General features: G+C 36.0%; 4 protein-coding genes across 14 annotated transcripts; 2 read left to right on the top strand and 2 right to left on the bottom strand.

The window, feature by feature from the left end:
* LOC105178373 (protein DELAY OF GERMINATION 1-like) lies at window positions 1,941-3,411 on the top strand (the record flags this gene model as incomplete). Its single annotated transcript, XM_011101837.2, has 1 exon — window positions 1,941-3,411. A coding segment is annotated over one exon (831 nt), but the record flags the coding sequence as incomplete, so codon positions are not given.
* On the bottom strand, window positions 3,278-8,069 carry LOC105178047 (protein disulfide-isomerase-like). The gene is made up of 11 exons (XM_011101394.2): window positions 7,774-8,069; window positions 6,999-7,029; window positions 6,599-6,886; window positions 6,321-6,506; window positions 6,069-6,194; window positions 5,180-5,314; window positions 4,937-5,056; window positions 4,659-4,776; window positions 4,176-4,288; window positions 3,638-3,875; window positions 3,278-3,533 (listed from the first exon to the last, which is right to left on the bottom strand). Exons 1-10 carry the CDS (start codon window positions 7,950-7,952, stop codon window positions 3,642-3,644), a joined length of 1,530 nt encoding a protein of 509 aa, XP_011099696.1. The 5' UTR covers window positions 7,953-8,069; the 3' UTR covers window positions 3,278-3,533; window positions 3,638-3,641.
* Window positions 12,076-18,809, top strand: LOC105178046. Of its 8 annotated transcripts, none has more exons than XM_011101390.2 (5): window positions 12,076-12,189; window positions 14,382-14,490; window positions 14,599-15,531; window positions 17,320-17,394; window positions 18,499-18,809. In XM_011101390.2, exons 2-5 carry the CDS (start codon window positions 14,467-14,469, stop codon window positions 18,613-18,615), a joined length of 1,149 nt encoding a protein of 382 aa, XP_011099692.1. In that variant the 5' UTR covers window positions 12,076-12,189; window positions 14,382-14,466; the 3' UTR covers window positions 18,616-18,809. The 8 variants fall into 8 exon arrangements, with proteins under 8 accessions (XP_011099692.1, XP_011099693.1, XP_011099689.1 ...); XM_011101391.2 differs by having other exon boundaries at window positions 12,087-12,247; window positions 14,429-14,490; XM_011101387.2 differs by having other exon boundaries at window positions 12,087-12,247.
* LOC105178045 lies at window positions 19,252-22,587 on the bottom strand. 4 transcript variants are annotated; one of them, XR_849082.2, is made up of 3 exons: window positions 21,570-22,587; window positions 21,344-21,467; window positions 19,252-19,610 (listed from the first exon to the last, which is right to left on the bottom strand). XR_849082.2 is itself a non-coding variant. In XM_011101386.2 (2 exons), exon 1 carries the CDS (start codon window positions 22,452-22,454, stop codon window positions 21,579-21,581), a length of 876 nt encoding a protein of 291 aa, XP_011099688.1. In that variant the 5' UTR covers window positions 22,455-22,583; the 3' UTR covers window positions 19,252-19,610; window positions 21,570-21,578. The 4 variants fall into 4 exon arrangements, 2 of the variants coding, with proteins under 2 accessions (XP_011099688.1, XP_020554716.1); XR_002288343.1 differs by lacking the exon at window positions 19,252-19,610 and adding an exon at window positions 19,617-20,607; XM_011101386.2 differs by lacking the exon at window positions 21,344-21,467 and having other exon boundaries at window positions 21,570-22,583.

Genomic DNA, 22,659 nt, shown 5'->3' with positions numbered 1-22,659 from the left:
ACAATAGGTAAATAATAAGTCAATCTGGTGCAATATTAATTTTTATGGTAAATTACGACCTCTCATAAAATTTGACATAATTCTGAATACCTTCTTCTTGTTTAAAAAATTACAAATACCCCCTTATTTTAGTGACCGTCTAACAATTATTCCAATCCACTAGGTTTTCATCAATTTTTTGTGGTAAACTGACCAAAATGCCTTTGTAGATTAAAAATTATAATTTTTTTTACTTTTAAAATTTTTTAGTTTTTTGGATTAAGTGGATAATTTTTTTATAATTTTTAAGAAATTCCCATTCTTATCATTTTAATAAGTTTTTATTTAAAAAAAATTGTAAGGGCAAAGTTGACAATTTCATACATCCATCCAATGATTACATAATTTCATGAAATATTAGGGGTTATTTATAATTTTCCAAATAACAAGGAATATTAGTAATTATACCAAACTTTAGGGGAGGTCTTTGTAATTTACCCTAATTTTTATTTAATATTTTTGCTAATATCAATAAATTCAGTTAATTTTAACTAACGAATGGGGTCTATTTGTTAAATAGAAACAAACGCCGGGAATACTTAATGTTGTTTACAAAACACAAATAGTCTTAGGTGAGGGCATAATTGAAAAAAGACACTTATTTTTGAGAAAAAAAAAATCTTAGTAAACTTGATTTGATCGAACCCAATTATTTGTACAATAAAATTCGATATACTCGTCATATAATTGCTTATTCTTTCTAAAATGGACACCAATCACATTATAAATGTATTTATTTATTGTGTAATTAATTCATATATAATCAAATCCAATGAATATTTCACCTATCTTTGAAGTTTAATCCTATAAAATAACAAAACAAACTCACTTACCCTATTGTTTCTCCTCTTTCAACAGCTCTGTTTCTCTTCCCACTTTTTCATGTCCAATCCATTAGCTAAAACTATATATTAAGACTCTAAACTATGGAGAAACTACACTTTTTTTAGCAAAATGTATACTGATTAAAATGCCCTCATATATATATTTGTCTTTCACAAATACCCATCTCTTTAATTAACAAATTTGTTCACAATTTCGTCGGTATTTATTAGACGATCATTAATTTAAAAATACTTGTAATTTTTTAAATAATAAAAAAATATTTATAATTATGACAAATTCAAGTACGTCGACGATACTTTTTCTTTTTAACCACAACTTGGCTTTCCCCCATCCCGGGCTTAAGAATGTCTTGAAAGCGAAACTATCAAACCATCCCAGTTGTTCACCCAATTCAGTGACCCTACGCCCTAATGGGTGACTTCAGTTTTCCTACTTAACCTACTTTACCTTAAGTAAAAATATCTTATAAGAAGTGAAGTAGGAATTGGGTGCGGGGCGTTTTCTATTTAAAGGAAAAGAAAGAGAAAATGACAATAAGCAGAAAAAGGGGATGAAGTAATAAGACAGTGTAAGAAACATTATTTTTCTCATATCCTACAAACTACAACTGTTGAAGAGTGTGACGAACATCAACATCTCTCCAATTTTTCTATACAAGAAAATGGCAATAGGACCGCTTCCAGCCGCAGTCTCTCACTCACCAAGTGGATCCAACACAAATACGAGAAAAATTACTTAAAAACATCACCAATTTTCATCACATCTCGAACCCTCTTCCTACTCGCCGCTGGATCTTCTCCAGATACAGTGAACTACTCTCGAGAACCCGGAATTCCGAGACCACATTCTTGGTTTCTTATCTCACCTGCTCTTATATAAGCATAAATCCATCAGGGGGTTTCCTACACTAATACCATCCAAGAAAATCTGGTTTTGGTGCCGTTGTTTTGCTGGTTTTCGTTATAAGTATCTACGGGGAAGAGTATCGAGCCTATGTCGGACCTTCCCAACAGCGTCACATACATGACACAGGTAATCCGGAATGGACTCCATGAACGCAGTCGTTCCATAAGTTCTTTGAGTGCTGGATAGTTGAGCAGGACCAGCACCTGCAAGAACTTATCTCGGCCGCCAGGGAGTATGAGGAGCGGCGGGGGCGGGGATGTAGGCAGGATGATGGAACCACAGTTGAGGAGGATGTGCAGGATAGAACTCTACGTCCGCTTCTTGAACGGGTGATCCAGCACTACGAACATTACTACAGGGCGAAATCGAGGTGGGCGAAAAGCGACGTCCTGTCCATGTTCAACCCCTCGTGGAGGAGCAGCCTGGAGGATGCGTTTATGTGGATAGGAGGGTGGCGGCCCAGCATGACGTTCCACCTGCTGTATTCCAAGTCTGGGCTGCAGCTGGAGGCCAGGCTTACTGAGCTGCTACAAGGCCTGAGCACAGGTGACTTGGGGGATCTATCACCAAGTCAGCTGGACCAGGTGAATGAACTGCAGAAGCAGACTATAAGGGAGGAAAAGGACATCACTGAGAAGCTGGCGAAGCAGCAGGAGACAGTGGCTGACTCGTCGATGGTTGAACTTACGCATGTGGTGACAGAGATGATGAGGGAGGGGCAGGTAGATCAGGCGATGGATACGGAGCGAGTTGATGAGACGCTGGCGCCTAAGGAGGAAGGATTGGTGGAAGTTCTGCAGAGGGCTGATGGATTGAGGCTGAAAACGCTGAAAGAGGTGCTGAATATTCTGAGTCCAATACAGGGGGTGTATTTCTTGATCGCTGCTGCAGAGCTGCACTTGAGGGTTCATGAATGGGGTAAAAAACGGGATGCTAGACGAAACGAACATAGCGAAAATGGTCACAGCCAGCAGCACTGATGAAGGCGAACTACCAGTACAGGAGTACAGCAGCCATGAAGAAACTGCAACTGTGAGGTAGCTGAGAAGTGGTTCGAATACGTCTAGATATATCGTTGCTGTTTGGTTTGATGATATATATCTACAGTATGATCTTTTTTCCAGGTCGGGTCTTCTGTTACATAAAGCTATGTATTTTTCTGACGGTTTTCTAGATTTTGTTTGAATTACCTTAATATCATGAGAAATTTGTTAATCGATCCTTTGATTCTAGACTAGGTTTTAGTCGGAATTCGTATGAAGCACATTGATTTATTGTGCTTATCATGTAATTGATTTATAGTACAAACAAGCAACCAATCACAAACCAGGAATGGAGGCAGTTCCCATAACGATCTTCTGTAGCAAAATGGAATTTGTTCGAGTAACGAGACCGTAACATTACAAGCAGGTGTTTTTTGCAACACTCCCTGAGAAAGCATGTATTCTATTTGTAGAGCATTTGGGGAAAGCTGAAGACAAAAATGTGAAGATACAAAAGGAGCAACAACACTCAAAATTTTTCTATTACTTGAGGTTCTGATGATTGTCGATAATTTATTAAGTCTACTACATGCTTTGGATCTCATCCTAACTGCAGAGAACCAGTAACTCTTGCCTACAAGTAGTACTGGGTAAACACCCGATTTATTTGACCAAGAAAAGTCGAGGACGGAAGACGAAAGGCACCTGCCAAAACTAAATAAAATCCGCTGCATCATAGTCGACCTCATTTCGTACAACCTTGCATGAAGAAAACCGTGGATGTCAGATGAACGGACATAAACACCAACAATTGTAAAGCTACCAAAAATGAAAGGGGGGAGGGGGGGTGGTCAAATGCCTACCTCTTTACAACTCATCCTTGACAGAATCTGCATTGATGGTTTCAGAAATTCCCGAATCTGGTTTGGCTGAAGTTGATTGGGCTGGCTTATCCCGATTCTTTTCAATAAAGCTAATGATATCTTCCTTTGTCCTATCCCCTTCATATTGCGACAAGTTACCACTCGCAGACCTGAAGTACACAGTCGGGAATCCTTGGACGTCAAAGGTGTCGCCTGGGACATCGTTTACAGTTGCATCCTGAGAAGAGATAATGAAGATTATTACAGTAAAACAAAAATGGTTCCCCTTCAATTTTGTAAGAGTTCAAATGCAACTAGAAGGTTCATAAATCTTAACGCAAAAAAAGGTCAGACCTAAATGAATTATTTCGAAGACGAACAACACAAGCATGGACATCAATTGACAGAGTCTATATGACTTCAGTCAAATGGCTGGATATCGCAACTTTTCACATAGTATTATATAGGCAATGTCACCAGTATCAGACCAAAAGCATCAGCTGCAGAATGTAATCAAGATATTGAGAGGAGATCTTACAAATTTTGCAATTACAACATTTGGATCATTCTCAAAGTGGACAGCAACTTCTTCCAAGATTGGAGCCAACTGCTTGCAGTGTCCACACCAAGGTGCATAGAATTCTAGCAGAACTGTAGAATCAAAGTTTTTACAATTACAACAATTCGAACCACAGTATACAGATAGGTGCAGTCACTGTAAAAAGCCATCAAAACCAAAGGTCAATGCATTGTAGAAGAGATCCATTGTTTCTTTTAAAAAAAAAGTCTAAGTTTTAAACAAGTACTAAATATGTAATTCCAATAGAACAGAAAAATATGTATACAAGACCAGTGGAAAAAAAGAAAGAAAAATAGAAGCAGCAGCAACTGCTTTTGCAGCATAAACAATATATGGCGAAATTATAAAGTGTATAATCTACATAGCCAAATGTATGAGTCTCAAAGCTTATGTATTCCACTACTATGAAAAGAAAGACAAAAATAATAGTTGTGTACGCACCATTCTTTCCAGAGTTGAAAACCACGTCTTGCAGGCTGTCACGAACAACCACCTTTACAGGTTCATTGTTGGTTTCTGGAATAGGCTCTGACCTTATAAATGGCTCCACCAGCCCAGCCTTTCACCATTTGAAGTGGAAAAAAGAAACATATGAGATTTAGCCAACCACTGACAAGATGTAACTAAGCTCTCCCATGAAAGAGCCAGATGCTGGCAGCTCCAATTATAAATACTTGAACTGCCAAATTCAACTATTAGGCAAAAGATTGAGCAATTACCGTGTAATCTTTCAGCCATGATTCAATCTGATCAGGCTCTATGTTTGCTTTGAGATATTTCTGCCCATCAGGTTTCTGGATAATAAGCAGAGGTGCCTGTTCCACCTCAAGTCCAAAGTACTGCCATCCACACATAGGGTAATATTTACATGTCAAATCTGGTACTCCCGTCAAGAGGAGACAATAGAAGGGGAAGGAAAAAAAAGGGGGGGAAATCAAGAGGTGTATGGAAAAAGAGGCAACCTGGAAAGCATTTCGAGTGGAATCGACATCACCGAACAGAAAACTTATGCCCTTCCCTTTGTAAAGGGTTGCGACATTCTTATATTTTGACTGGAAAGCGTCATGCTCTTTGCTGAAGTTTACAAGAAGCATGGCCTGGACACGCCAAATCACTTAGATAAGTAAAAATCCTTGCCATAACATACTATGAGCAATGCTCTAAAAGGTTAACCAGGCAACATAATATCAATAAGAGCATAAATGGTGTCCCACAATGCAATATGTTTATCAAATCAAAATAGAACAATGACAGCATTGAGGACCCAAAGCACAATAAATTCCATATCAATTTTACAGCACTAGATTTACCATAATCAGAAGAGATTACCTGGGAGAGTTAATTAATTGTAAAAATGTCAATATAGTTTAGACAAAGCTCTTAACAGTATCATTCAAACTTTTCCATATTAAATTAAGTCAACCTTCAAAAAAAGACCTCCAGAAAACCAAAAATATTAGAAATAACCCGCACTGTCACATTTGAAAAGCAAGAAACTTATTTAGTTATTCACAAAATAATACTATCATATATTCTGTAAGGATGTAATGTCTTTAGATAGTAAAAAAGTCATTAAAAATACCAGAATCTGAAACTTTTAATGCTATCCAGTATCTGAGACTGATAGTGATATAAGATATTTAGCTAAACTTCATTTTGCACAATACGGATCGTGTTTGAATGTAAAATTGCTCCCTCAATGCAGACAAGTTAGACTTGGATTATTATACTGTATTCAAGTATCTATGCTCAATGACATTGTGAAACTCTTCACACAAGAGTTAGCCACAGAGCGGAATGGATTGGCAAATTTATTTACAATTCATATTTTAGATACAAGTTGCGGAGTACCTTATCATTGGAACTCTCAAAGAATTTGTTGATATACGGGTAATTGCTGGCATCACTATTCCATGTAGTCACAATTGGAATTGTAGATTCTGCAATAAATTTCTCCAGTGCCTCAAGTTTAAAATCCTGGAATAGAACAATTCAAGTGCCACTTTTACAAATAAACAACCGCAGAGTGGACATGCTCTCCAACCTAGAACATAAATGGAGTGGAAAAAGAAAGAACGAAAGAAATATATAATCAAGGAATACCTGGGAATCCACAAACAGTTCATCAAAAGGCTTAAACAAGCGCAAAGTTGGTTGGCTGACTGGTTCACCCCGAGGAAGGAGTTTAGCATCAAGTGTATGACCAAAGTCATAGTCGGACCGCAACTTCTCAGCTAAAGCAGTGAAATTCTCAAATTCCTCTCCAGACAATTTTGGAAAAACTCCAACCTGGTAAACAAATATAACAAATCAAGAACTGCTTAGATAAAACAGAGAAAAGAAGACAGACTTGTCAGAGAAAAAGAAACTGAACAACTTACGATAGAAATTTTTTTCTCATCAACAAGACTCGCAGCATCTTCCACTGATTTAATTTCAGCAGACGCAGGACCAACTTGTCTCTTCAAGTAATCAACAATACCATCAGCCTCACGAGGGCCCTTGTAATCTTGGATGCTTTTCCCCCCATTTCTTAAGATCTTAATGGTAGGAAAACCCTGGATCTCAAATTCAGTGGCCAATTCCCTATTTTTCTCTTCATTTGCGTCAACTTTTGCCAGAACAATGGGGGGCTCATGGCTGCTTAATATAGATGCAGCCTTTTCATACTAAGGAAATGAAGATAATCAAAAGAGTTAGCTCAAAAGCTATAACTACTGACACATAAAAGGAGAGAGTGGAAAATAAAAAGGAAGTTTAGTAGAGAAATGCAAGGGTTACCTCTGGGGCAAGAGCCTTACAGTGGCCACACCTGTTACAAGAGTGAAACAAAGGAAATGACTTATTCACAAAGGAGAGAACCTTTCATACAAACATCACATGATACAATGTAACGAGTCCATTGATGATCTAAATTTGTCCTAGATGCAACAACGAAAAATAAGTAATCCCATTTTCAGATTAACAGAAGTAAGACACATAAAGAACATATGGTGGTGCATGAAATTTTCAGTATTTTTTACTCTAGCTGTAACAATGAAATTCCACCAAACAAAGAAGAGAATGGAAAGGGGACCAAAAGAAAAACAAAATCAATAATTCATCATTGGCCCAAATTGTGCATTTCCCTTATAGACAGTAAATTATAAGGGGGGGGGGGGGGGGGGGGGGGTTAAAGCTTTGAGACATTCTTATAAATAGAAGTTGTGCAGTTTTCTAAAGACATTAAATTAATACCTAAATCATAAAAATTAATAATAATAATAAAAAATTAAAAACCCAATTAAAATAGAGAAAGGACAAGTCAAGAAAAATATCTAAGCCATCCAAGACTGGTACAACTCCGGCTGCGCGGTGTACAACATTTAATGCGTAACACACAAACAAACACGAACAAAAAAATTCTATATTTTCATCTTCCACGCTCACAGATACCCAAAAACGATCCAAACCCACATCACACAACGAAAAACAAAACGAATCGAACCAAATCAAATCAAGTTACAGCAAATTGAAAGCGCTAACAAGACGAAGATACATGCATCTACATCCATACCAAGGGGCATAGAACTCAACGACGATAAAGCTGTGCTTCGACACGACTTCCGAGAAATTCGAATGGTCCAAAGTCAACACCTTTTCCACCTCATCCTCCGCCGCCACCGGCGACACATTCAGCAACGCCACAAGCGCCACCGAGACCACCAGCAACCCACTCCAAATCCTAGCCGCCATCGCCAAAAAACACTCCCCTTGCTCTCTCTAGAAATGTGTGAACTGAACTTTCTCGCTCAATTCTCACAGAGACTCTTCTTGCATGTGAGGAGGGGGCAGAGTGAGACAGAGGAAGAACAATTGCATGAGGGGCTACTTATATAGCACTGGTGGGACTGAGGGCCACGTAGGCACCCCAGTTGACGTGGCATTACTAGATTGGGTGAAGGGACGTAGATGCAATAAAATGACAGATTTTAGGGATTTAAACCGGATTACTGTAATAACTGGTACAGGATTTGAAAGAGTTATTCCTTACCACCGATTTTATGAACATCCATTCACAGATCAACGGTTATGATCTCTCCACATTTATTAATTATCCAACTAGATTCAAGTCCAACCATATATGTAAATTTTTGTCTCATTTTATATGAGTTATATTGACCGAATAGATATTTTTATTATTATTTTTAATTATATTCATATATTAATTGAATATATATATATACCAAAAAAAATTGAATTTTTTCTCTTTTATTTTTGTCTATTTTTTTTCGAGTTAATTATGTTTTACCCCCTTTTAAAAAACAAACAAAAACCACATATAGATACTAAAAAGGCAACGCGAACTCCTAACCATTAAAAAAAAAAAAAAAAGGTCGTCTTTGACGTTAAAGGGTAATATCGTCATTTCACCTAAAATTCAGGGAACGCGTTGTCTCTTTTGAAAAAAAATATATATTAATTAATACTTTAAGGGGAACTTTTATTTATTTATTTTTAGGGTACGTAGTAAAGTTGATGATGTGATAAATTGGGGAAAAAATCAGAATGTTGGTTTGTGGTATTTATGGTGAGTGTTCATAACTTTCCAATTAATGCTCTCACTTTTATAGCAAGTTGTAGTAAATTAGGATTCTTACCTATTTATTAGTTGTAAATGTAAATGAAAATGAATAAATTAAACACAATGTGATTTTGTAAATCAACAAGTTTATGAAAAATCACTCTTTATTTGGGAAAAAAGTTAAATATGAATCAAATTAGCAGAATATGGAATATTATAAGTGACAATATAGGTGTAGATTGGTCCAATTAAATTTTTTATTTTAAATTCTATTCCACTGCAGTTTGACTGATTGACTAAAACTATGGATTTCAAATTCCAAATATTAATTTTTTTATTTATTTGGGCTATATTTGGAATAGTGAATTTTATATCCCTTGCCATATATATATATATATATATATTTAATTTGTTTGAACGATTTTTAATTCAAAAAATTTCAAATTCTTCATATCTAAATTTGAACTTTTTTTTTCAATATTGATATATTTCTTCGAATCTTTTTTTTAAATTCAAATTCCATTATTTCAAAATATAACTCATGTCCATGAAAATAGCCTAACCCCAAAAAGGCTCCAGTGTTCCAAAATAAAGAAAGGAATTCAAGGTCTATGGTGCCCCCAAAAGGCTTAATTTAGAAGAGGAATCAAAATGACCCCACGAAGTCTTTCCCAGGTAGAACCCCTAGAGAGACCGGTAGGTGCTGCAGAAAATAAATCGGATAAATGAAGTGTAAATATTTACTTTTTTTTTTTCAAATTATAAAAGAATGCCAGAGATTTACTTTTTGAAATTTAATAACTAATCAAAAATTCAAATATTTTTTAAAAGTTAAAAAAATAAAGTAATATTTTTTTATTACATGTCATTATTAAATTAAAGGACGTTCTTTTAACTATGTATGTATTTTCACAAGTAAAAACAAGTGAAAAAAGTTAACTCCAACTTAATTTCGTGAAAAAAGTGATTTTCATGAAAAAAGTGAAAAGAGTGAGAGAGCGTTTACATAACAAAATATTTTAATATTAAATGTAATAATCAATGGAATAGTCTCATAAATTAGTATTGATAAGATATTAACACCAAACTTTAGTATTAAAAATCAAATTTATAATTATGCACGATATGATTGTCTATCATGCATAATTATACGAACCAAACGAGCCTTAATAGTATATACTCATTTTAAAATTGAAGAGCAGATTAAATCAGGTGAAATAACGGGATTGTTAAATTTGTACCTTTACTTTGAATCACATAAGATTTAATTTTTAATTTTTAAGTTAAATCTGGATTATTTATTTTTATCATATAATATAAGAATATTATCCAAAATATGGATTGTAGATTATATTTAAAGTATATCCAAAAATATATAAATTTAGGTAAAAAAGAATATTTTATTGAAAAATCATGTAAAGTTGCACAAGGCCCGCATTACACCATTAGCTAATAGCGAGTTTTTTTGCATTATTATAAAAAATAAAAGAAATTAACTTTTTTTTTTTTTTGCAATGCGGTTTTTACTTTCTATATCGCAGTGGGCTGTTTGGATTTTTTCTTGAATAAACATCAATAGATAATTTTAAGATTATTATTAAATGTACATTTAAGTTACAATAATTCAGATATTGTCGTTGTAGAATTAGTCGAGACAAAAAGTATCATAAATTATCACTATATATAACTAATGGCATATCTATTGTAACAATATAGCCGTGTCACAACAATGTCAAAAGTTATTTATTGTCAGTAGACTGTTATTAAAATATATATGTATTTCTAATTATTTGAATGATAATTTTATCCGGAACTTTTACTAGATAATAGTTATTATTAATTCATTGCGATTGTTGTGAGCAAAAAATGCTCCTTTTGAACAATTCAACTTGATATTTGTTGGCTTTGTTTTGCAAGTTTCAGAACAAAAACCTGTAAAACTCTTGTTAGCACTTCAACGCTCAAATCAAGATATTAATAAAGAAATATAAATAATAAAGCAATAAGGTTGTGCAAATATAACAGGATGCTAGTTTTCTTGTGCACAAATGTAATTGAAAAGTACGCTATCTTAGGAAAAGTAGTTCAAAATTTATTGGTAGCTTTCGCTAACCATGGTGATAAGGTTGGACTCTTGCATAATGTTTGGATTCGTTTTTTGAGTGTTTTGTTGTGTTTTGTGAAGATAGAGAGAGAAAAACAAAGATAAATAAGTGTGTATTGAAATAGTATGTATGTTTGGATTTGTTTTTGGAGATAATTTAAAATAAGTATTGTATGTTTAATGTTGTGTTTTGGGAGACAAAAATTACTATTTATTATCAAATCATTGTCAAATCATGTCTTTTTTTATATATATTTATATATGTGTATATATATGTAAGTATTTGTGCTAAAACAGTTTAAAACACATAAATAAGGTGTTTTCGATGACAAACATTGGGTATGTTTTGACTTGTCTCGAAAATAAATTAAAAATAAAAACAAACATAGTCTTGAGGACTCGGACTAAGAAATATCCCACATCTGTGTAAATCCCATGTCCTTCGAGGATGGAGATGTCTTTTTAATACAGGGATCACTCCTACTAGTAAAGTCATCCACTATGGATGGGGATGTCCCCTAGATATCATGATAATATCTTCCTGTATTTTAGAGAGAATTTTCCTCCAATCAAAATTTTCAAAATTCAAGATACGGGTCACTCTTGACCGGACCCGATTTGCGTCTTACTTAGGCGACTAATGCTGATTCGGCCACATAGGATCTCTTCATGGCGCTACTTTTGAGTCGATCCCATGTTTGCCGCCTAATTAGGCTCCTCGATTTGGGGTTTGGTTGCGATTGGGTTTGATATTTAGTACCAAACATTGAACTAAAATTTTGATTTGATATATATTACAGACGCAAAATTCGATTATAATAATTTGTCCTGTAAATTGAATTATTCACACCAATGTATTCAGTTTGTCCATTCAAATTTAATCCATTCTTTACTTATTTAGTCTGGCCTGAACCGAATACATGATGCTCCACATGAAAATTCTAAATTTTAAATTTTAAAATAAAGTTAGAAACTTAAATTTTCTAGAGGAGAATGATATAATTAATAATAATTACTATTGAAAGGACGACCTATAACTGCAAAACAATTAATATAGGAGATAATTGTAAAAAGCCTAAATAATTGGGGTCTAAATGTCAATACACAAAAGTTGAAGGACGTGGATGCAAGAATCACAGGTAGAGTGAGGATGCCTCTAAAAAGGCGTATAAAATATATTATTCCTGTCCCATCAGTGCACACTGGAAGTTATGAGAGAGAGAGAGAGGAGTGAGGAGAGAGAGAGTTTGCTTGGCCACCCACCAATACCATTTTCACACAATTTGCTTTACTAATTATCTGAGGTTTGCTTCCTCATTCCATCTCAATTCATATATTCGATATCCTTTTCGCCTTGGTTCGGTAAGAAGCACCACTTTGTTTGTTGAAATTCATCATAATTGTGCTTCATGATAGATGAAATTTTTGGTGCTGCTAAATATACTCTTTAATGCTTTTGAATTTCTGTAGGAGTTTACTTTGTTGTTTTAGATTTGAGTTGTTGTTCAACTTTTTGCTTTTTTATTGCACTCCTGTCAAGGCTGGTACTGTTTAATTTTCTCTTACAGTAGAAGTTCAATTCGCCGAGATGCTTACATGGACATGTTGTAGTTTCGAGTGGTCGTAGCTGTTGTTAATTTTTTCATATGGCAATTCTCTATATATGAATTTTAATCTTTGTATGATAGTACTACTGTGGCAAGTGAAAATGCATAGAAATCTTTTAGCAGGAACACCGAACATCAGAGGGAATACTTGTCTTGAATCCTTTTTGTCTTGTATGAAATTGTTTAAATTTAAGAAAGAGGTCAATATATTTTGTAGTTTATGTATGGCTTAACAAAGAATTGTAAGTATCTGTTTCTGATCTGTTTGTATCTAAGTCGAATTGAAAAGTTTCTAATCTGCATATTTCTTGGTGCAAAAAAGAAATAGAATTCCCTTGGGTACAGTTCTGTTAAAAGTTAGAAGCAAATCGCTTCTTTGATAAATGAGAATGAGGTCTTAACTCAACCAAGTGTCAGCCTCCATGGTTCTGGAGCCCACAGTTAATCAACTGTGGTCACAGAATTTGGATTGAAACAGTCCTCACTTAAAACATCTGTGGTGGTGTTTTATCAAAAACCAAGTAAGCCAATTAAGGTACAATGGGTCAAATTCTAAGGATCCAGACTGATATACTGATGAGAGCTAGAGGAAATCACACATTGTGGATCAAGTTGCAAGGCTTGGAATTTTTTTTTTTCCAAGATGAGCTTTTAGAAGTCAAACTAGTGAAATGTATTTAGAGTATTGATAAGGAATAAATCTATTGATAGTCAGGCAGAGGTATAAAAAACACGACCAGGCAACCCCAATATGAAGAATATAAAACCCAACAAGCATTACATCTGCTAAAGCTTGCCGGCTGAAACTGCTCGGTATCTTTGTCCTTTGGAAAACATGTGTAGCTTCTAAAGATCGTGGGAAGCAGCTCTTTCCTCTCAGCTCTACTGGTCAACTTGTAGTTAAAAGATCACATGTACATTAGATATTTGCCTTACCAAATCCAATTGAACCAGAAAGAAATCATGTTCAGAGTCTAACTATAGTTGTAAATGGCGCATGACCTGGCGCACTCTCAGCGTCATTTTTAGAAAATGGCGGCTTGTTTATGGCTCAGAAAAGGCGCGCTAAGTTTTCAGCCCTGCCCTTTTTAGGCTGGGCTGAAAACAAATTGGGCTTCGCCCAATTTTTTTCGCTAACTGGCTTCGCCCGTTTTAAATCAAGGTTACGCTTCAACAAGCCTCGCCTTTAACTTAACTTTTTCAGTGATAGATCTTTTATGTTTGTTCTTTTAATGATTATGTAAGATTTGCTTAATGGCTTGCATTTTTTAAACGTTCTTTTATGATATAATGGTTAAAATAATTTTCTGTGTTTATATTTAATTGTTTGTGCATTATTGATATTAAAAAATATTGATGTATGAATCTATAATTTATTTATGTAAATATGTCCCGTGCTTTAAAAAATCACATGGCTCTGGGGAACCTTCGCTCCATGTACCTTGAACAACTTGAGGCTAACGTGAAAACTGTTGCATGTACAGAAAAATATTTCTTGTAACCCAATATATTGGGGAAAAGAAAATATTAAACAAAAATTGCAGGTGTGGTTCACTATCTTTGACGTCTTCTTACTTTCTGTGTACGTTTAGTCTACATATTCTTGTACACCTTAATACTGCAATGTCATCTTTTTCTCACACTCCTTCCTTTTAGGAGGGTGAGGTACGGTGAATAAGTAGAGCTGCCATGTCTGATTTTCTAGGAAACTGAAAATTTCAATTTTTTGTGATATCAGATGGATGTATTCTGTATGCTGAGAACCGACCATTTTAACTTCTTAAATTGCTTAACATTCCATGTAACTCCTTTTTCTTCTGCAATGTATTAAGGATCTTGTTTCTCTTCAATTTGCATGGCCGATGATTTCAGAAGTATTTGTGTTCTAGGAACTGCCTATTGTTTCCATAGTGCATGACTACGTATCATTCTTCAGAAGCAAGCTAGAGGATGTGATGTTGCCAGATACCTGATATGCTTGGTTTTCTGAGAGATTGGGTATAAACTTTATTTGGACTGGATTTTGTGCTTGCCATCTCATTGATATATGCGATGGCAGAGTTTGCTATGGATATAGTTGATTGAAAGATAATACTGTTATAACAGCAGCATAGCAGGTGTTACATAGGAGTAACCTTGCACTCAGCGATGGAGAAAGAAAGGTCAAATCAAACTAGTGCAGTCGGTGAGGAATTTTGCTTGCCAACTGCAAATGGGGAACCAAGGGATGATGGCTCACGTCATAGCATAGACAGGGAAGCAGGATTGCCAACTTGTCGAGTTTGTCAATGTGTTGAACCTGATAGAAGGGGAAATGTCGCACTGGGGTTCTTGGGTATTTCTCCACCACCATGCAATCTCATTACTGGCAATGAGGAGATGAAGTCTAATTTGAAAGTTGCTTTAGGAAATATTGAAAATAATTCCCACTGCAGAAGTGATTTGAAAGAATCTGAGTTGGTGGAATTTATTAGCCCATCAGGAGAGGTTTTTGTTTGTACTGCTGATGTAGAATTAGGTTTTGATGACAACCAAGACAGGCTATTTGAGCTCGGATGCGCTTGCAAAAATGACCTTGCTTTATCACATTACGCTTGCGCACTTAAGTGGTTTATCAACCATGGATCAACTGTCTGCGAAATTTGTGGATCCGTCGCAAAAAACATAAGATCTGCTGACTTCAAAAAGGTATTAGGATCTTTAAAAGAGTATGAAGCATTAAGAGAAAGAATCGTTAATGGCGAACCTAATCCTGCACCACCCCAAACAAATTTTGGTGTAGATCCTGATGCTGTTGCTGCAATTCGGAGGCAAAGGTTGAGTGAAATTTCGTTGTGGTTTAACCCACATAACAACAACTCTGTCACTGTGTCCCAGGTGGTCAGTGAACAACCTTCAACTTCTAACACAGTCATGGAAGAAGTCGCTCCAGTTGAAAATACTGCTACGAAATGGGCTGTAGAGGGTACTGGAATTCTGCTTGCTACGGGCCTGCTGACTGTTACCCTTGCATGGCTCCTTGCTCCTCATGTTGGAAAGGTACTTGAACATGCTATACCTTTCCTGTATTCACGTAGTTACTGTCTCCTGTTTGCTGTTCTTCTGGTCCACACTATTATATGTATACTAGTGTTGCTTACTCGACTTGTAGTAGCATTACATGGTAGTTAGAGTAATCAGTGATAAATCCTGATTTCTGCATGTTGCATATTTCTGACTTGTGTATACCTGACAATCATAGGAAGTAGAAGGGAGCTGATGAAGTTAAACCCACTTTATACGTTAGAAGAAAAGTCTCTTTGCGGTTTAGGTGCGAGGATCCGTTTATGCATGTAGAGTTTTACGTTCCTTCAAACATGTGAGAGTGTATGTGTTTATGTGGTGCTCGTGGACGCATGTGTGTGTATAGATCTTCAATTGTTCGAAAACTTGATTTATTTATTTCTTGCCTATAAAAGTCTTATTGCCATGAGCAAAGCGGCAGTTATCACCATATTTGTTCAAATTGTGTTGTGTTTCTATCTTCTTTTTGAATGAAAAGGAATTTTAGTAATCAGCAGAACACTTAGTCGAATTTGTGTATAACCTTCCCTAATCACTACTTGACAAGTGATGAAAAAATTGTAGTGACACATGATTGGGTTTTTCACTTTAGGTTGGAGATGTGTGTTAGCAGAAAAGCGAACTGAATTCTAGAACTCATATGAAATGACAAACTTTGGCAGATATTTGCTTTATTTTTGCTGGTATACTTGCACAATTTTTGGTGGTTGTCGGTTTTATTGAGTTTTTACCAAAAATCATCCACTTCAATTGCTAATCCTCTTCCTCAATTTACTATTTGTCCACCCACGGACGGAGATAGGACTATTGTTGTAGAAGAGTAGAAGAATAGAAGAAAGAACATGGAGAAGATCGACAGTGAAGGGATGGAAGTTTGGTGCATTTCAGTTTTGAGAAACAGTTATCCCTAGCGAAAAGATGAAAGCTGCGGCCAAAAAAAAATCAACAGATCTTAATACTATTTTTAACACTGAGATATTAAAGGTTGCAACTCTTTTACTAGAAATGCGATTGTCAAATGACCATGACCACAAAATAATCACAACTGATTGCAATTTATAGAAGTAATTAATTGCTAGTCATGAGTTCCTCGTGGAAAAATAACTTACTACTCATGGCTGTTTCATTAGTTTGTAAGCATTTGATTCCCACACTGATCTCTCTCACTTTGTGCCCCTCACATTTGTAAGAATTAGGCTCACATCCTCACTTCAAGACCAACATATGGAAATGAGTAAGAGGCAGTTCAAATGCTACGCCTTGAACCACTCGGCCATCTCTCCTACATAATGATTATGAACCAAAAACCGAGTGAATAGCGAGTTCTTCATATTCCATTCTAGATTATTGGATAGGTACGACCAGTCCATTTAAATTTTAACTATATATTAATATTACAAACAAAAGTAAAAAAATTTCATCAGGGGCTCCAAGATAAAGAGAAAATTCTTGTTTTATGATTTTTTTAAGAAAAAGGGGGATTCTTGCTTGCAAAAACGACTCCCTTCTATTCTACTATTTCAAATCGATTAAATCAAGACACTTCATGTTGACAAAATGAGCTCCCACTTTCATCACATTGAAATAGAACTCCTCTTCACTAGCATGAAAATATTAAAGCTGTGAGCAACTTATACTTATGTGACTAATTGGACTTTATTTGATGATGTTTCTGGTTTCCCCTTAATAAGTTATTTTCCTTTTATATGTGTTGTTATTCTCCCTCATGAATGCTTAAGCTGAATTATTTGCCTTCTTTCACAGAAAACCGCCAAAAATGGCCTGCATATTCTTCTTGGAGGTGTCTGTGCATTGACAGTCGTAGTTTTCTTCCGTTTTGTAAGTTCAGTTACTTGTTAATTTTTTGGTTGTATTAATAGTAAATAGTTATTATATAGGAATCCCAGTGGAGTTGCAATGATTAAGCAATCATGAAAAAATTAGATTCAATAATTACCATATATGTGCACTGTGAAGATCTATTGAGACAACAAATGCTCAAATATATTATGTTTCTAGTCAGTTATATGCTTCAGTTTTACGGTCCGCCCTTGCAGTTGTGGGTTAGTCTTAGATGGCCACCGGGGCAGTCGTTATTTCTTCTTGAACTTTGGTTTTTCTGTTTGGTTCAGAATTAGAGAGTGAACACCTGGAGAATGTCCTCACCACATTTCGACCAAATAAAAGTATAATAAAGACATTTAAAGGATGAAATATGGAAGAACAAAATACTTCAGGATGTCACAATTTTTCATGCCTTATTATGATCTTCCACATGCAAGGGGACATATTGGATAAGTTCAGCTCTGAATGCTTGTTGTCTAATGAAGTTGAATCATTTGTTCCATGACATCTTTCAAACTTAAAAAGCTGAAGAGATTCTTATGCATCTCTTTCCTTCTTTTTGAAATGCTGAAGTAAATTTGATCTGAACCTCAGAAAAGCATTCTTGTGAACCTTATGGAAGGGGTGGGTTTGCTTTTGGGCATTTGTCACTGATAGTATGTGGGTTCAGGATGTGAAAAAGAAGAAATTCTATTTGGTTCAGGAAGGATCATCTCGGTATTAACCTCTATTGTTGGTTCAATTTTAGAGACAATGCTGAATTTACATTGTGGAGCTATTGGGGATTTAAGTGTCTAAATGTGATCAGTAAATTTCTCAGATCATTGCATTGATTATATTAGAAGAAATATGGCCATCATCTGTGCACAGTTTCTCAATATGGACGAAGATGCTAAGACAGGCAGTGCATATAGAACAAAGTAAAATAGTGTCAAATAGTAATGTTGCTCGGTCTGCAGTTTGCATTCTTTTGATGAGGTGGTATGGTCTTGGTTGGTAGTTTGTTGCTGTTAAGTTGGAGTCTGATTCGGCTGTCTTGAGTGAGACATTATTATGATTGCGTCTCTCAGCTGATAAATATTCTCTCTGCATTTGCAGTTTGTGCTGACAAGAATCAAGTACGGACCTGCTCGATACTGGGCTATCTTGTTTGTATTCTGGTTTCTTGTGTTTGGAATATGGGCATCACGAACGCATGGAGCTCATACAACGTGATCCTCTCTGTATTAATCTTTTTCCTCTTACTAGTTGATATATTCAGCTGTTTTTGTCTATTTATTAATCTATTAAGGAAGCCTAAAATTTTTATACTCCATTTGTGTAAGTAGTGAATGTATAAACAGGTTGTGTTGATTTTTTTGGTCATGAAGGATATTAATTAATATCTAAAACCATGTTTGTTCTGCTTTTGAGTGAAGGTATTTCTGTTTAGTCTCAACATTGCCAGGACATTCAATAGCCAATGCTGGGTTGTTTAGCAGTAGTTCCAAGATGTTATTTTCTTGTTTGTAGCACTTCTTAAGATTGAAATCCACAAAGTTCCCCCGTCAGTTTGTCAATCTGGAGAATGCCATGTTACTTTAGCTCATTTCGTGATATAAAGACAGTTAGCCTAAATAAAACCTTAGTGAAAGACAAAGAACAATCATATAACTTACTAGTTAAGTCTGCAATCAACATTGTAGTACCAATTTCTAAACATGGTCTACCGATTGTAAAGACAATCAACAATCTCAGTGATGCCGTAGAATTTGTAAAAGCTAAACTACCCATACATATAATCGACAATCATAAATATGGTCAACAGGTAGACATCTAAAGATAAAATGAACATTACTGGAAAGGCAGATATGACCAACAACTTGAGGAATATTATTACTGATAAACTACATACTAAGAAGCCTGGACGTCCAGAGAGCAACATGTTCTGGGCGGGATATCTCAAGGAATATATGATGCTTATATACAGCTATATACAGAGATCCTACTGCTAGTGATGAGCATGTCCTCAGGTTTCACGACAAAGTTCTTCTGTGTTCTAATACTATTTCTTGCTCCAGGCAACCTACCTTACAGCTTTATTCAAATGGCTGCAGCTTGAAGTATGTATACACTGGTGTCAAGTCAGCTTGAGAGGTTATGTAAATCTTCCTCATAGTATGTGTCAATCTATGCTGCCAAGTTCATTACCTTGATATCCTGAGTGGTAGCTGCACAATGATAAATGACATTAGCGTATATGGGTTGTCCTGTAAAATTCTAATATGCAAACCCATTGATAAGAAATAAGCAAGTGTACCGCCAATTAGTTTTAGACACATAATAACCAAGTAAATAAGTGGTGGAGGATGCATGAATCATGTCTGAGATAATTATTCTTCTTCGATTGCCTTAACTATGTACAACGAGACACTGAGCAGTTCAGAAAATAAAATAGAATTAATACCACAAAAGGGATGCAGAATAAGTATTTCAGCCTTTCCAATTCAAAGTGTCACATGCAGCCTTGAACCATAGAGAGAAGTGACCGGGGGCAAGAAATGGGAACCATTTATTATGAGTATTTATCGTCGCTCAGAAGATGGTTGCAGATTGCACTTTATTCACTCTTCAAGTGATAAGACCAGGTAAAATATATGGTTATGACGAGGAATGCTTTTAGACTATTTGATCATGTTTATAATTGTATACAACCAGTAGATCATGAAATAGAGCATTCCAAGAGAGGACATTACAGTGGATATATGATAATGGTATCACTAAAACTGATATCTGAGTCACAGTATTAAGAAAATCATGAAGAAATTCATCAATTTATCTCCTTGAAATTTTACCAACTAATGCCTGTCTCCAATAGAACACAACAGAAGCATCACCGAATGGATCAGAATCACTTTCAAACCATGTTGTACCCAAGGTATAAATAGGCGTGGAAGCTTAGATGTGCACAACAAATGAAATACTTTGAAGATTTGGTGTATTGGGTTATGCTCCCAAGAAAACAGGTCAACCTTCCCACAGTGAGCCAAAAATGGATTGGCATCATCTGAAGAGCAGTTTAGCAACTCTTCGAATCTTACTTCCGTAGTATGAAGGATGATGGAATTTTGGGCTTGGTAACTTTGTTTTTTGTTGAACCATGGATTCTAAGATGATACTTGGTGCAAATCTTCTCGTATCACAACCATCAATTGCACTCGACTTTCTCTGATAGAACACAAAGATAGCTTACAGAAGTAAATTGCAAGACAAGAATTTGTATAACAACTTTAGATAATAAGATCCACATGCATCCTGGTACCACCACTTATATTTTCTATTACCTCTTTAGTTTCTCTTTAGGTAGTCTATGACAGACCCTTGTAATATGTAAAGAATCTCTAACCTGAGCCATTTAATCAATGTCGAACTGACAATGGACAGAGACATGTAAATATTCTTGCGATTGTAAGTACCTTTCTGAATATGGCAGTTTCAATATATCCTTGATGCCTAGAAAGAAACTTGAAATTGATGGGCAAAATCCTATTTAGCTTTGGAGAAAAATGTTTTCAAGGGTTTTTTTTTTTTTGGGGAACACAAAGGGTACTGTTTTCTTTCAGCACTAGTTGACAACAACCTCTCCAACCAACACACTTCAACGTACTTCAAGAAGCAACTACAACACTTCTGACAATACTAGATCAGAAGCATGATACATGTTTGGTGACTTACTTCAACCCATACATCCAGTTTCCAGCACCCAAATCTATCCTAGGAAGTAAAATGCTTTGTGTGCTCGTTAGTAATTTGGTTAACTGAAATTGAGTAGTATAGTTCACCAGCTGCATAATTGTAAACATATGTCCTTTCTATCTGACGGCTCAATTACTTCTTTGGAACCCATTTCATGAAGGGAATCCATAAACCATAACACTAAAGAAGACTTAGTAGATTGGAGTACCTTTAAAGCAACACACAAGAATCAATGTCTTGTGATCCCCAGATAACTAGAATTTCAGGTGTCATCTTCGCTTTTTCATACTTCACTTAAGAAAAGGCTAAACTCATATGTATAAATACTTCATCTGCCATCAACATAAAAAGAAGAACCAAACAAAGAATTGAAAAAGCAAAGAGAAAAGTGAAACTAAAGAACAACAACCATGAAAAGAAAATGAAGTACTCACTTAATTAGTCTAGGCAAGATAGAAGACATCATCAGTCATCAGAAGAATGTACTGCAGAATCCTCAAAGGCGCATTCCTGAAATCCAATGAGGGCAACTTCAACTCTCTAACTCTACTGCACTCCCCGGAATCCCCATTTCCAATTCTCATCTGTTTGGTATTACAAATTCTACTCACGTCCAACTTCCTATACAAATAAACTTCCCTTTCAAGATCATCATCCTTGAAATCCATGGCCTTGCTATTGGACTTGAAAAGGGACCATCCCGCTCCAAGCAAAGCCTTAGAAAACCCATCCATGGAGTCCACCATCTGACCAGTGCGCGAAGCGAACAGCGAAAGCGATGTGCAATGCCAATTATTATTGCTCAAAGACTCAATTTTTTCAAGCGGGCCGCAATTATTTTTCAAGAAAGCCAGCTTGAAGTAACCCCTGGAGAGACTGGCAAAGAGTCGGAGGTGCGAAAGCGAAGCAGTGGTGAAAGAGGGGAACGGCAATGGAACACTGTCGTTTGGCAGTGACCACGAATACGAAGACGATGATGCAAACGACGAACCCCATGACGACGATGATGTGGACGACGAGGACGATGGGGGGCATGGAGGCGGCGGCGACGGCCATGAGAAGATGATGTGTGAGAGAGATGGGTTGGGACGAAGATCCATGCCAATGACTCTGGCGATGGAGGCAAGTCTGTATGTGTCTTTCACCAATTCTTGGGTTGGAGCGAAAAGCATCAGTGGAATTCTGGCTCTTGATTGGGTTGAAATGCAGTGATTATCATCACTCTCATCAAGATCATCGTGGTGGATACGGAGAAGAAGAGGGTTGTTCGTCACATTATCGCCAGAAACCAGAGAACGAACCAACTTCAGTGGGAACATATCCCTTTTCACACAGTGGGAAAAGAGAAGCAAAGCTTTAGATTCTGATGGATGGAGGTGAGGTGTTAGATGCTGCCCCAGCCGTTTTCCTCATCTATGTCGGGTTCTTGTATCCATTTCTTCCAGGAACGCGATTTTAGTTCAAGAAGTGTTAGAACGATCTCATCACAAGGGCAATTTGGAAAACATAATCCAAATAATTAAA

The sequence above is a fragment of the Sesamum indicum genome, linkage group LG15, assembly GCF_000512975.1.
Source record: "Sesamum indicum cultivar Zhongzhi No. 13 linkage group LG15, S_indicum_v1.0, whole genome shotgun sequence".
Classification (NCBI taxonomy): Eukaryota; Viridiplantae; Streptophyta; class Magnoliopsida; order Lamiales; family Pedaliaceae; genus Sesamum; species Sesamum indicum.
Note: the sequence above shows the minus strand (reverse complement) of the source record. Positions and strands in the feature narration are given on the sequence as shown.